Source organism: Mytilus galloprovincialis, chromosome 2, assembly GCF_965363235.1.
Source record: "Mytilus galloprovincialis chromosome 2, xbMytGall1.hap1.1, whole genome shotgun sequence".
Classification (NCBI taxonomy): Eukaryota; Metazoa; Mollusca; class Bivalvia; order Mytilida; family Mytilidae; genus Mytilus; species Mytilus galloprovincialis.
Window position 1 is genome coordinate 60,383,311 of NC_134839.1, and position 16,188 is coordinate 60,399,498.

Genomic DNA, 16,188 nt, shown 5'->3' on the forward strand with positions numbered 1-16,188 from the left:
CTAGAGCAAATCTGACAAGAAGTTAAATTGTTAATCAAGTCAATATCTATCTGGTTGTTGGGTTGCTGCCCTCCAATTGGTAATTTTTAAAGAAATTTTGCCGTTTTTGGTTATCTTGAATACTATTATAGATAGCGATAAACTGTAAACAGCAATAATGTTCAGCAAAGTAAGATCTACAAATAAGTCAACATGACCTAAATGGTCAATTGACCCCTTAAGGAGTTATTGCCCTTTATAGTCAATTTTTAACAATTTTCATTAATTTGGTAAATTTATGTAAATTTTTACCAAATATAGTTCTCTGTTACTAATGGGCAAAGTTCATTATAGATATAATTGTAAGAAGCAAAATCGTTCAGTAAAGTAAGAACTTCAAACACATCACCATCACCAAAATACAATTTTGTCATGAATCCATTTGTGTCCTTTGTTTAATATGCACATAGACCAAGGTGAGCGACACAGGCTCTTTAGAGCCTCTAGTTACCATTTTTCAGACTGTAAACAGGCAATAATATTTAAAACGTCAAATAATAATGTTTACCGTTACTGCTCACTTCTGAGAGTGAATATGCATGTTCTGCATTGGGTTGAAAATATCAGGTCATAAATCATTTATTCCTTTTCAGCTTAATTTTCCATCTATTTTTTTTTAAACAATCTTAAAGTCTGCATTAGGTTCAAATTGACTCTTACAGAACATCAAATTTGGCAGTTATTCAGTGGTAACTTTTTCTAATGAGACATCAACTGTTTCATTGAGGTATAAAACAGGTCAGAGATTCTGAATTTCCAGGTCATTAACAAAACTCAGTTGATTTGGTAAATTCTTGATCATACACGAAAAAATTGGGTCTGTTTACAGGTATTAGGTACCAAGTTTAATGGTACATTGCTTTATCAATATGATGCTGACAATTAAATATAAAACATTCATGATAGACATTTTTAATTTTTGTATTTCAATGACATTAATATATACTTCTGTATAATGTGTGTAAAGTTTATGGATATTAATATTATGACCGTTACTCATTGCCTTCTTCAGCTTCAGCCTCATCATCATCCTGTAAACAATAATAATGTAAATATAACAAATGGTGGGAAAATCTAAACAATCTATTCATAAATGTAAGATTCTAGAAATAAAATTATGCCATTTTTTAAATTTATAACATGGAGATAACTCCTTGCTGTTATAGAATTAAAGCATGTGAGGTACTTTGAACCTGACTTCTGATTAAATAATAATTTTCATTTTACTTATGATTCTAAGGTAAATGCAACTATCCATATATATTATAAATCTTATTCCCACCCCCTGATAAATTTGGGTACACCCCTCACTGAAATTAGTGCAAATAAACAAATAATAGAAAGAAACAAGAATGTGTCCCAAGTATACAGATGCCCCATCTGCACTATCATTTTCTATGTTCAGTGGTCCGTGAAAATGGGATAAAATCTCTAACTTGGCATTAAAATTAGAAAGATCATATCGTAGGGAACATATTTATTAAGTTTCAAGTTGATTGGACTTTAACTTCATCAAAAACTTTAACCTGAAGCAGGACAGACAGAAGAAGGAACGAACGAATGGACTGACCCACAGACCAGAAAACATAATGCCCATAAATGGGGCATAAAAACAACATGTTAATGTCTCCTTTTTATTTTATTGTGGTGAAATTATTTCTTTATTCTTGTGTCAATGAGAATGAATTTAGGCAGTTAAACAAATGGTCATGATGTCACTTATAATCCTCAAGAGCTAAAAATGAACAAAATAATTTCAAGGCCATTCATAGCTGACTATGCAGGACTTGGCTCACTTTTGAAGGCTGTTTAGTGACCTATAGTGGTTAATTTCTATGTCATTTGGTCTCTTGAAAAGTTGACTCATTAGCAATCATACCACAACTTTTTTCTAAATTTTAAGATAATATATAAGTAAAATAGGATTTGCAAAAAAATAATTGGACAGTATAACAAACCACACCAACCAATAAAACATAACTCCCCTGATATGAATAAAAGTACATAAACATAAAACATGTAACACATGGCCCAGATAGTCTGACTGTGAACAGGCACAAAATGTTCAGTAGAAAAACTTTTACAATTGCACAATGCTTTTTTTGCCAATTTAAACCAAATGTTTAACAAGAATGTGTCCATAGTACACGGATGCCCCATCATTATCATTTTCATTTTCTATGGTCAGTGAAATTTGGGTCAAAACACTAATTTGGCATTAAAATTAGAAAGATCATATCATAGGGCACACGTGTACTGAGTTTCAAGTTAATTGGACATCAAAAACTACCTTGACCAAAAACTTTAACCTGAAGCAGGACGAACGGATTGAAGGACAGACGGATGGAAGGACAGACAGACGGACGAACAAACTAACAAATGAATGGACGCACAGACCAGAAAACATAATGACCTACAACAAAACAATTGGTGTGTAGCTACCAACAGGATGACCACTAACTTGATCTAGAAATTAAAGACATCAGATTATTTGGGTCAAAATGTAAAAGATGATGTTTTTTGATGGCACAAAAATTAACTGGTCTAGGAGGAATAAGATAATTGAACCATCACATGAAGGATGCCAACCAAATAGAATTAATGGTTAAATAGTCATCATTTGATGAAGAGTTAAAAAAGAGAAAATGGCGATGGATAGGACACACACTGAGGAAGCCAAATACTAACATTACAAGGCAAGCCTTACAGTGGAACCCACAAGGAAAGCGTAGCAGGGGCAGACCAAGATACACCTGGAGAAGGAATGTTGCAGCCGAGATGGAGAAAGAAGGGTACAAGTGGCAGGATCTGGAGAGGCTAGCCAAGAACAGAACAAGGTGGAGAAATATCGTTAGTGGCCTATGCTCCACCAAGGGGCAACAGGATTAAGCAAGTAAGCAATGAAACCATATCAATGGCAAATAGTGAAATACATCAATTTCCACATTTCACTTACAGAATCATCTGTAGGAGCACATGCTTCACAATGCCACGAGTATCCTCTCTGTTTAATTACTTTTATTACAATATTTCACTTACAGAGTCGTCTGTAGGATCACATGCTTCACAATGCCACGAGTATCCTCTCTGTTTAGGTGTCTTCTTCATAGGAGGATCCAAACATCCAAAGTGATACGATAATCTGCACTCATCACACCTAATTATACAATATCAATATAAAAACTTGTTCATAAAATCATGAATATTTATTGGTCAGCATATCACTGAATTTATCATTCTTTGTCAATGGAAAAACATTTATGTACCATATTGTTTCTGTGTGTATTGGTAGAGATTTCACAAGATTAATTATTTAAACAGTTTCAAGAACCAAGACCCCATTACAGATATCTTGGGATTTGTTCAAGCTATTTCATTATTTATAGCAAAGACAATTCATGCTTTATCCAAGAAATACAACAAATATGGCTTTAGACAGCTGTTACATCAATTAAGAACATAGATAAACAGGCTAAATTTAAAATAGAGAAGTTTGTGTCTGGGGACACAAATTATCCCCCCTCAAGGTTTGTAATTTTCAAAGTTAAAAAACAGAATAACTTAAGAATGGTAAATGACTCATGACCCAAATTTGAACTGTGTTTGCATGTTATGGTTCTTAGCATTGTGTTAGAGTTTCATAAAATTTGCATGAAGCAAACTTAAGTTAGATTGTAGTATTGAAAATGGGGAAAATGGAGACAGTTAAGGATAACACTTTTTACCAAGGCACAGGGCATAAAATATAACAGGATTAAACAAAACAGTTAATTGTAAATCCAAGCTACTATAAATTCAGAAATTATTAAGTGCATTTTTTATTGTGATTTTGTCATATAGACTTAAATACAATCTCAAATTTTGCAATACATGTATTGGGAAAAATCCTGTTAATTCTTATAAAAATTTTGAAATGTAAGTTTAAATTCTTGCGATAATAACCCTGTCCCATTTTTTGTAATAATAAAAACATCGCAATAATTTCTGAATTTAAGTAATTAGAATTTGTGTGCATATTTTACAGTGTTAACTATAGAACTATGTTGGAGTATATTTGTATATACAACACATGATTGTCATATGGTTTTATCTGTCACATACCTGACAGTATCAGAGGCAGTACCAGGTTTACAACAAACCACACATTCTAGTTCTATTGTTTCTTCTTTTAATTTCTTTGCTGGTCTAATGTGTTCTATTGGTCTCTTTTTCTTAAAACAAAAAGATTCATGTAAAATCAAGAAAGTATGAATATGATATGTTGCTGAATTAAAAAAGTATGAGTTTTAAGTATGTGTAGAAAAGGATTTTTTAAAATTACCTGATAGATTTGTTAACCAAAATAAAACACTTCAGCCAAATTAAAAAAAGATGAATAAAAACTTGGAGAAAATAATTCCATATCTTTATATTTAATGCCAGCAAATGATATGTATATGAAAGTGGAATGTGAAAATTCAACCTTGTCAAGATATGTACTTTCACTTGAGAAAAGTAAGTATAAATATTGGCCTACATTTAAAACATTTATATCTTGTCTTCTAGTCATTTCTTGTTGTTTAAGATGTCAAATTAGTTACATGTTCTTTGTAACAAGATATTTAGCTACTAACATTTACCTTTAAGTTTTTAGTCATATCAACTATCATTTTTTCTGGACTGTTAATTATCTTATCTTGGCTATCTGTACTTTCAACCTCAACTTTCTCCTTCTTTATCTTCTTTGTTTTCTTTTTCTTCATTTTATATTTTGTTAACTGAAAATATTTGCATCCTTTAGACATTTGTTACAGGTTTATAGCATTATTATCAACTATGAATTAATAATTCTTATATGATTTGCATATCTGTAAATACTTGAATTGGATTGGTCAATATGAAATTTTCTCTTGGTTTACACTTCGATAAACCATGTTTCCGAAACTACTTTCGTAATCTATTCATGCACGATACACATTCTTGCAGGGATACTTGGATTTTCAGCAAATTGAGATTAAAAAACAAATGTATAATAGTTGTTTCTAATCTAATGCATATAAATGTATAACAATAATTAAATAAACTAAATGCACTATAGCATCGAAAAATGTATAAAAACAAGATTTAAATAAAATTCCGCTAAATTTAGTGAACGATTTGGTGAATTTACATCATGGCAAACACGTCGTCATACAAATAAAAACTTTAAAGGGATCGTGTACGCTCAATGGATAATACCTCATTAAAATGAACTTTTGGAGGTAGGTGTTATTTCATTTTAATTTCTGTTGGATTTATAGAACATTTATAGATTTTAAAAAGTCAATATGGCGGCCAACTCCTTCGTTACAACCTGTCAGTTGTGCATGTGATGGTATTTATAGAAGCCTTGACACAAACAAATGTTAATAAGAAATCGCGAATATTTGGCTCAAGAATTATAAGGATTAAACACATTTTTTCTAGAGGTTATTGATGTGTAAACCGGGGCTCTTACTCACAAACTTTACATAAAAGTCTGAATAATCCTATAATAATTATTTGTTGGATACCAGTTTTTATGCATTTCATGGTCACTAGGAAACCATGAATTTAAATTTTCAAAGAATTACTAATTTTTGTGTAGGAATGTATGCAGACTTCCATAAAAAAAATAGTCACGCAAATGCAAATTTTCCTCAATCAACAAAATTGGTACCCACCAAAATAAATACATCCGCAGTATCTTAACCATTTAAAGATGATATAAGTTTTCAACAAAGAATTTTGAATACAATATTTTACATCTCTAGTAGAAGAACAATAGTATTCATATAATTAGATTTGGAGCACCCCATTAAAGATACAGGACAGTCTTTAGAACAATCATATTATAGGGTCATGTACATACAGCATTCATAACTTAAGTCCATAAAATAGTAATTTTCTTATGTATATTCTAAGAAAAATTATACAAGGTCCATAGGATTTTCCATGATTAGAGGAAATCACTGATCAACTATATGACAAATCTTATTTTTTGTTATCATTTTGGCAAAATCTAGGATGGGAATTTCTAATTTGAAAACAACAAAAGCCTACTTCATCTTGCAGTATTTACCTGCTAAAAATCAAGTAAAATTTAAAACTAGACAAAACAAATTTGTCTGAATGTTTCTGAATAAAAAAAAAATTTGATCAAAATTTATACTTCGAAACTTTGTATTTTTTACTACAAGTTGACATATTCATCCATAAATCTAAAATAAAAAAATAAAATAAAACAGATGTTTGTAATTCCACATATATCAGAATCTAATGGTTTTACTTAAATATAAGACACTGAATAGAGGATTGCCTCTACAGAATTTCTTCTTGACAAAGGTTTCTTTTCACAATACATTTCTCATATTTAACACATACCTTAGCAAATTCAAACTGTAAATCATTTCCCCATTTGTTTGGTTCTTTTATTTTTTCTCTAAGTTTTCTGGGGGCTTCTAATTCTTCAGCAGGGACATCCTGTTCATCACTACTGGACTTGTCACATTCTGAACATTGCCTTAATATTCATTAAATAATTTGTTATCAGATTAATCCATCAAATAAGCTTTCTAATGATTTTATTTTTCTCTAGGTGACTAGGTCTTTGCACGTTTGTACTTTATCTTGGCATTTGTTTAATTTTGGTAACCAATGCATTGCTTGTCCTCATCTCTATATTGTTCAACGTTATTTTTTTTTATGGTAATTCAACAAAATAACCGGTATACCTTAACAAAGCACAGAATGACCACAATGAAATTCTAGCTTTAATGTAAATGTCGTTTATTTTGAACTTTAATAACAACCATTTATTTGACAGTAAAAATAATACTGAATAAATTGGATAATACTTTGTTTTCATGACCAATTGTTACAATTGGCATAAAAGTCACCATATGGTTTGTTTTTTATACTTATTGGCCTGGAAACAGAAAGTATCCTGCCAAGCTTCTTATTACGGGTCATTCTATTTCCCTTTTTAGGGGATTTCCAATAATGAATAATGGCGTTACATATTGTTCATTAAGGTTTCTTTAAAATAGTCATTCGATTCAGTAACTTTTATTTCCCATTGTAAACCAAAAAAAAAATCAAAAAAGTATTACCATCACATGAGTTCTTTATTTTTTTGGCATTCTTGTATTATGGGTCATTCTATTTCTCTTTTTAAAAGATTTAAAATATTGGTGTTACATATTTATTTATCCAAATTTCTTTATAATACAGTTATTTCCCTCATTGACATCCATTTTTCAAGTCAATAAAAATATAATATCCATGAAGAAACTGTATTAAATTTTACAAAGTATTACCATCCCATAAGTTTTGTTTTCTTTGGCATCCTTGTGAGTGGTGGATCTAAACATTCCAAATGGTAATACAGTTTACAGCTATCACACTTCACCATCATGTGGGTATCTGTTGACTTCTTACATACAGCACAGCTACAAATACAGAACAAAAAGGTTATAAATCATAGAACAATTCTATATGTTTGTTCAATCTAATTTAATTCAACTATTCAAGGTTAAAACATCCAAATATATAATCATAGTTTTATCTGTTCCAGAACTTTATAAAACTAGATGTGTCTGTACACCATGATTTCCCCTGCATGCAGACGTATTGCAATAGTGAGCTGATTTTCTGCCAAAAGAAAGTCAACCGTAACAAAATCCAAACATATTCAGAAAAGTCATCATTATAAACTAATGTATAAAATATCAGATCAAGATCTCCAGGCCTTACAAAATGAACTTACTTCTGGTGTCTTAACAGAGGGTGGTAATGCCCTTTACTGTCAGGCGTCAATTGATCATATTCAGCTACCATTAGCTTCAAATTGGTTAAAATTTTATGGTGAATCGTCAAAATATCCTTATCATGATTCGTCATAGGTCTCAAATAATTATCGTTACCGCCATTATAGGTTAACATGATTCGTCAAAATTTTTTTATCATCTAAAAGAAAGTGTACATTTTAGATCATGCACCAAAAATTACTGTTAACATTATTTGGCAAGAATTTTTACCGTTATTCATCATAAAAATACCCCAATTACCACCCTCTTAACAGGTAAAGTGGGTAACAAATACCTAGTGCACTAACAAGTAAGTTGATTAACAAGTAACTTGTGAACAAAAAGATTAGTTGAATGTTATTATTTACAAATGAATTAACAGATTAGGTGTGAGTAACAACTTACTGGTGTATTAACAGGTTAGGTTGATGTAACAACTTACTGGTTTATTAACAGGTTAGGTGTGAGTGTAACAACTTACTGGTGTATTAACAGGTTAGGTGAGTGTAACAAACTTACTGGTGTATTAACAGGTTAGGTGAGTGTAACAACTTACTAGTGTATTAATAGGTTAGGTGTGAGTGTAACAACTTACTAGTGTATTAACAGGTTAGGTGAGTGTAACAACTTACTGGTGTATTAACAGGTTAGGTGTGAGTGTAACAACTTACTGGTGTATTAACAGGTTAGGTGTGAGTGTAACAACTTACTGGTGTATTAATAGGTTAGGTGTGAGAGTAACAACTTACTGGTGTATTAGCAGGTTAGGTGTGAGTGTAACAACTTACTGGTGTATTAACAGGTTAGGTGTGTGTGTGTGTGTAACAACTTACTGGCGTATTAACAGGTTAGGTGAGTGTAACAACTTACTGGTGTATTAACAGGTTATGAGAGTGTAACAACTTACTGGTGTATTAACAGGTTAGGTGAGTGTAACAACTTACTGGTGTATTAACCGATTAGGTGAGTGTAACAACTTACTGGTGTATTAACAGGTTAGGTGTGAGTGTAACAACTTACTGGTGTATTAACAGGTTAGGTGTGAGTGTAACAACTTACTGGGGTATTAATAGGTTAGGTGTGAGAGTAACAACTTACTGGTGTATTAGCAGGTTAGGTGTGAGTGTAACAACTTACTGGTGTATTAACAGGTTAGGTGTGTGTGTGTGTGTGTGTGTGTGTGTGTAACAACTTACTGGCGTATTAACAGGTTAGGTGAGTGTAACAACTTACTGGTGTATTAACAGGTTAGGAGAGTGTAACAACTTACTGGTGTATTAACAGGTTAGGTGAGTGTAACAACTTACTGGTATATTAACAGATTAGGTGAGTGTAACAACTTACTGGTGTATTAACAGGTTAGGAGAGTGTAACAACTTACTGGTGTATTAACAGATTAGGTGAGTGTAACAACTTACTGGTGTATTAACAGGTTAGGAGAGTGTAACAACTTACTGGTGTATTAACAGATTAGGTCAGTGTAACAACTTACTGGTGTATTAACAGATTAGGTGTGAGTAACAACTTACTGGTGTATTAACAGATTAGGTGTGAGTAACAACTTACTGGTGTATTAACAGGTTAGGTGTGAGTAACAACTTACTGGTGCATTAACAGGTTAGTTGAGTGTAACAACTTACTGGTGTATTAACAGGTTAGGTGAGTGTAACAACTTACTGGTGTATTAACAGGTTAGGTGTGAGTAACAACTTACTGGTGTATTAACAGGTTAGGTGAGTGTAACAATTTACTCCCCATGTTACTTGTATTTTCTCTTCTGGTGGTCATTATCAACTTTACTGGTGATTTCTTTACTTTGAACACATCTGGTAGTGGTAAATTCTAGAAAGAGAAAAAAGAAGTTGAAATTCTGAACATGTTCAATTTCCAATATTTCCAATAAAGAACAAATAAAGGGTACATCAAAGCATAAGCATCATGTTCAGTATCAACTTGATTTACCAAAGTCAACTACTGAAGGACGCCTAAGGGTGTGGGAGTTTCTTGCTACATTGAAGACCTTCAGCTGTTGTCTGCTCTATGGTCAGGTTGTTGTCGCTTTGACACATTCCCCATTTCCTTTCTCAATTTCACATAGCTAAAGGAATGAGAGCTGATATTGGTTAGGTTTGATGAAAATAAAATTTTTTCCATAATACTATATGAGGATCAATAAAAAAAAATTCAGATAAGCAAAAAGAGAAATTCTTTCAGACTTTCAATTCAATAGGAACTTATTACATTTTTGTAATATTTCATATGAACTTATTTAACATATCAGATACATTTAAAAAATTCTATTCAAACTAGAAAATATTGAAAAATCTCACCTTTTTACCAATATCATTGAGAATATTCCATAAGCTTTCTCCTTCCTTCCTCATTTTCCTTCCTGATTCTCTCAACTCTTCTGCATCTTCAAATAACTGAAACCAAAACTTTTTTTAATATAAATAGAGAGAGAGAGATGTGGGTATGATTACAAATTCAAAAAGTATTCACCAGTGATCAAAAGACAAGAATGAAAACAACTATAGGCCACTGTATGACCTTCAATAATGAATTTCTACCCTTAACTAGTTAAAGACAAGAATGTGTTCATAGTCATAGTAAAAGGTTGCTCAACTCACACTATTATTTTCTACATTCAGGGGATCGTGAAATTGGAGTCAAATCTCTTTTTTGGGATTTGAATTAGAAAGATTCTGTGATAGGGAACTTGTGTACTACCTTGACCAAAAACTTTAACCATAAACGGGACAGACAGACAAAGGAATGAACAGATGAACAAACAGACGGTCAGATCAAAAAACATAATGCCCCTAAGTGGTGCACAATAAGTGGGGCATAAAATGTGCAGAGTTCTTTAACTGCTTTGCCTATTATTTCTTAGTCCGAAAATGTGATCATTATTCAATGTGACAACTTCTGGTCTTTTTTATTTATCCTGTACCCCTATTCATATAATTGTAGCTTGGATGAAGAGTTGTCTCATTGCCACTCATACCACATCTTCTTATCTATATAGTATATCAAGATATTCTACCAGTTGTTACATCAGAATGTATTGGTTTAATACAGAGATAATTGTATTGTACTTTAAGATCCAATGGCATCAATTGGTGATTTGATGGTCACAAATAAAGTTAACTAGTGACGCATAAGCGGAGACAGTTACTGTAAATTCAGAAATTATTGCGAGGTTTTTATTAATGCGAATAATGCGAGCGTCGGACGATCGCAATAATTAAACCTCGCATTCTTACTTTCATTTTTCCAATGTCAATTTGTGATTGATTTATCTCCCTTTGTTCAGTGGTGTGATGTGTTTAACCTTTCACCTGGGGCATTTAAGGGTAATATGTTTTTACAACTTATTTCGGCTAACCTGTGTAATCAGTGAAGCCAGGTGACATTTTTATAACACTTCGACTTTTAATTGGTAATGTGTCTGTAATATGTTTATGATTGAACAATACTGCCGGGAGCTTTTATGAATGGGATACTAGTACTAGTAATTACTTTTGAATGCTGTTCGATTATTATATAAAGTGACAAATTACGATGTTATTTTATTTTGTTAATATTGTTTGTAATTGTTCAGTGGAGCATGTGTATTTTCAGTATAAATAAACCTTTTGAAACTTAGAAATAAAAACAAGTTATATAATACAATTTATTACAATAAATAAATAATAAATAACAAAATAACAAAGATCATCAGAAGATAATATTGTTCATAAAGCACAAGCTACTATTGTTCATTGAGCACAAGTTCAACACTACATGTAGTTCATTAAAAATACAATTTAACACTTTATACCAAACATAATTTACTACGGGTGATTGCGATTATCAACTTTTAATATTGTAATTTATTTTCTTTTGAAGTTAAAAATATCCTATAATTACCCAAGCCGGGCCTCGTTCTACACTAATCTTCTGCACGTGGTCGATGTTCAATTAAGTTTCTAGATCCCCAAAGTCGGCATGCACAACACATAAGTTCTAGTAATGCATCTTAGTTTCTAGATCCCCTTTACAAGTTACATCAGTTAAGAATTGTGTATTCAATCACAGAAAACATACGGAAGGTAACTAAATGCATAGATTTGAACAAAGCTTTACTTTGCGAAAAGACATGTGAACATCTGTGATTTACAATAATGTTCAGCATAATTTTTTTTTTTTAATCGGCAAGTCGCAATAATTAAACCTCGCATTTTTGCCTGTGGTCGGCAAATCGCAATAATAAATGCACGCAATAATTTCTGAATTTACAGTAATCAGTTTTTGCTACCATCAAATCACCATTTGATGCTGTGGGAGCTTAAAATACAATATTATTATCTCCATTCTTATGAAACTGTCAGAAAACAACGTCAAATCATACATTCAAAATCTGTCATACGTCATTTGTGCTTGCTCGTACGTTTTCATAGCATCAATTGTTTATAGATGCCATGAAAATAAGGGATGTTATTCAAATAAAATAAACGTTACAAACAATGTTGCATTCGATTTTTGATTCTTTCCTCCCTTCTTGTCATATACCTGATCATACTGTCTCCTCAGTATCTTTTCTTGTTCTTGTAGTTTTTTGTTCTGTAATATTGTATCTTTTATACTGGCTTTCATGCTGTCTATTTTGTTATTTCTTTCTATAAAACAAAGTGTTATCATGTTTAGGATTTTCAATTGCAATAATGAATTACTGACCTAGTGATATATGTGTTTGCCTGCTTATAAAACTCTAATTTGATTGGTTTAATTTTTTTTTAAACCAAATTTCTACAAAAACTTTATTTCTGTATCTGATTTAATGTCAAGCAAGAACACACCCAGCTAGTTACAATGATTAATATTTTCCCTATTTGGATCACAATGAATAATGCTAAAATAGCCTTCTGATAACATTTTTTCCTTATTAAACATTGGTATATCAATTATACGACAATAAAATAAATAGTTACAGTTCTTCTATAAAAGCATGCAAAGCAAACCTGTGATCAACTTGCTTGATATGTTTGTTTGGATGTTTGTAAACAACAGGTAGGTAGTTAGTTTCAGTATGTTTACTATATTCTGGAATTTGATTGGACAATAAACATTAATTCATTTCATGTCAATTTTTATTGTCCAATCAAATTCCAGTATATATAAAAACAGATTGAAACTCCACCTACCTATTGTTTGCAAACGTTCAAGCAAACATAGCAAGTAAGTTGATCAAAGTATTGTTTTGCATGCTTTTATAGAAGAGCTGTAATCCTATTATTCTTCAGATCCAGTACAGTTTATTACAATTATATACCCAAGAAGTAGCTGACAAATTCTACAGATAATGCTGCTGGTACATGGGATTTCTTTCTTACTTCCTGCTTCTCATCAGATACGTGTGTGGTCTGTAAAAAAATAAAGTCATCTATATAGGCGAGTGTAATATTTGAAAAAGACGTCTAGTTAAGGACTTTAATGCACCCACCTAACACACGGCTAATTTTTTTTTTAAATGAAAGAATAATGATTAAACTTTGATTTTTGCCCGGTCGTCACAAAATCGTACGGTGCAGTTTTTGTAAAATTGACGTTTATTTCAGAAATAAGTTGAAAATTAAAAAATTACGACATGTTTTTCAAGCAAAGGAAATAAGTCGTATCTCTTCTTTTAAACAGAATAATTAAGTGAATTAGATTCTTAAAATAATGAAAAACAATATTTATAACTGTAACTCCGCATGCTTTTGCATTCCTTCTAAATATTTGCCATTTTGTACCAAAATTTTCATAATCCCGACCTTTTCGGATATACAATTAAATTTCTATTATTTATCTTTGCTCTCTATCCGTTTTAGAACACACCAAATTACTTGTCAGTTATCGTTTTTTCATTCAAGATCAAGACTTTATCTCAACATTTCTTAAAATCACGAATTTCTGTAATTTTATGATGTTGGGTAAAATCACTATAATTTCCGGAATCCCTTATCTATTTCGTTATCGTTTTTTATTGAATATATTAGTCGATTTCCGTGTACTAATAGTGCTTTTAGAGTACGATAAATCATATCTAAACGGCTCTATTTCTATCTTTAACTTCAGTGTCGCTTAAATAGATATAAAATCGTCCGAAATAAAGATCAAATGAAAGTAAAACATAGTTTTTGAGTTCTGTAGAATTCACCCCTTTCTAAATAAGGAATCGTATCGGAAAATTGTAGAAAATCTTCCGAGTCGTGTCAAATTTTCACAGTCCAGTTCACAATGAAACCCTTCCTTTGTTAAAAAGCAAAAAAAATATCCATTTATTGAAACAGATGCATAGTCTGTCAAGTATTTACTACATAGAAACTAAGTAGTTAAACACTTAAATGAAGATACAGTTGTATTGCCGCAGTGGGAAAACGAACAGATAAAGTTTACAGAAGACTGGTCGATGAATATGAAAAAAATGAAAACATCCCATTTGAAAATACAAAATATCATAAGAGTTGCTATAAATATTTCAAAAGTAAGCACAACCTATCATCTTCTGTTTTGTCTATACAAAGACTTTGTACTACATGTACCAATACACCGACCGGTCTCTTCTCATATATCAACGAGGGCAGTAGATCTACAACTCATTCTGATTTGTCTGTTTGTATATTTTGCAAATGTATAAAGCCTATAAGCAAGTTACACAACTTCATAAGGTATCCTCTGAGGAGCAAACTCAAGCTGTTTTGAGTGTTACTTCATATATCTCCTACAATGATCTGATTTACAAAATAACTCATGATAATTTTACTATTAAATCTTTATACCATCGAGCTTGCAGCGCTAAATATTTGCTACAAAATTTGAAATCAGAAATTAAAGAGCTATTTAGTTCTGAACATAACACAGCTTTTACTAACATTTTGACGATTAAAGATGACGTGCCTGTACACAAAGAAGTATTCTGGTTAACAACTTTAATTATTTGATTAGTGAACCGGGCTTAATTTCTGCCCGAGGATCGCCGCTGAGAAAACTACACAACATATGATCAGCTTCAACAAAAACTAAAAAAACCATGATCAATTTATAGTTACATGTATACAGCTTCAACAAGGCCAAGGTGCATCCAATATTGTATACAGTAGCTCTATAATTTTGTCTTGTGCCGTAATGACGGAAAATTACCCATTTAAAATGACTGTGATATACGGTCTGTCAAAATTAAAGATCTGAGCAGTGACTGCGAAACTGGTTGCACTAGTATTTTATGGAAGCAGATATAGGGTAGAGTTGTAATCCAATCACCTTATCCATTATCTAAAAACATTTCACTGGATTATTCAATTGAAATTATGCCATCTGCTTTAAAAACATTTCTGTATTGTCTTAAGCTTTTAGATGATGACACATCTGCGGCAGTTAATAAAGCGTACGATATTCCTATTGACAAAGTTCTTAGATGTATGGCTTTAGTAGAATGTATATTATCTATAAATATTTTTTTTACTCTTTTTCATTTAGGTTTATCACTTCAAATGCACCGTATTTATGGACACACCTTTGATAACTATCAACAAGTTTGACTGATCAGGAGATTAGAAACAATAAAAATGGGGCATCCATTCTACATGGCATTATTTTTCTTCTGGGGGTTAAAATTTTATCCAAGACAATGTCGACCTAACTACAGAAACAATAACAGATCTCCGTATGACTTTGGTTGGCTAAAAGGCAACATCGGTCCGGTATGATGTCATTCAACTTTCTACAAGATTTTATCTGTTCACGCATTGGTATAGGTATAGGGGGAGGGTTGAGATTTCCAAAAACATATTAAACCCCGCCGCAATTGTGCGCCTGTCCCAAGTCAGGAGCCTCTGGCCTTTCTTAGTTTTGTATAACTTTTATTTTAACTTCTTGAGTATATTTCGAAGCTTAGTATGACGTCCATTATCATTTCAAACTAGTACATTTTTGTGTAGGGACCAGCTGAAGAACGCCTCCAGATTGGTGTCTCCTTGACAAATCCCTCATGTCCATTCCAAATTCAATCTGTATATAGTAGATCTTGTGTCCGCTTTGAGCAAAACCTTTGCTGTACTGATAAATGCCCATGCCAAGGAAGTTGTCTTTGTATGGATATGTTGACCGATAAGAATGATGAGATTACAAGTTTAAATGAAGCTATAATATTCCGATATCGCAATATTCCGACACCTAAATGGTCCAACATCTCATTGGTCCGACGTTTCGATCATTTAGGTTATACGCTAAAGGGGTTTTAACATCAGAAAGCCAAATAAAAGGTTCAATATTAGGATAGCCTTGTCCTCCGTTTGAAGCGGTGAAACAAGATTAAAAA

The 16,188-nt window shown here is 31.9% G+C and overlaps 1 protein-coding gene across 1 annotated transcript in view; it reads right to left on the minus strand.

Moving 5' to 3' along the window:
- Positions 1–935: 935 nt before the first annotated feature.
- LOC143064012 (PHD finger protein 14-like) overlaps positions 936–16,188 on the minus strand; it is a 36,956-nt gene continuing 21,703 nt past the window's right edge. Inside the window, exons 14-23 of the mRNA XM_076236505.1 lie at positions 13,159–13,249; positions 12,399–12,505; positions 10,175–10,270; positions 9,559–9,686; positions 7,356–7,487; positions 6,421–6,559; positions 4,659–4,796; positions 4,141–4,250; positions 3,079–3,196; positions 936–1,070 (exon numbers count right to left, since the gene is read on the minus strand). Coding sequence (XP_076092620.1) covers positions 1,032–1,070; positions 3,079–3,196; positions 4,141–4,250; positions 4,659–4,796; positions 6,421–6,559; positions 7,356–7,487; positions 9,559–9,686; positions 10,175–10,270; positions 12,399–12,505; positions 13,159–13,249 — 1,098 coding nt within the window. The 3' untranslated portion in view covers positions 936–1,031. The remainder of the gene's footprint in view (positions 1,071–3,078; positions 3,197–4,140; positions 4,251–4,658; positions 4,797–6,420; positions 6,560–7,355; positions 7,488–9,558; positions 9,687–10,174; positions 10,271–12,398; positions 12,506–13,158; positions 13,250–16,188) is intronic.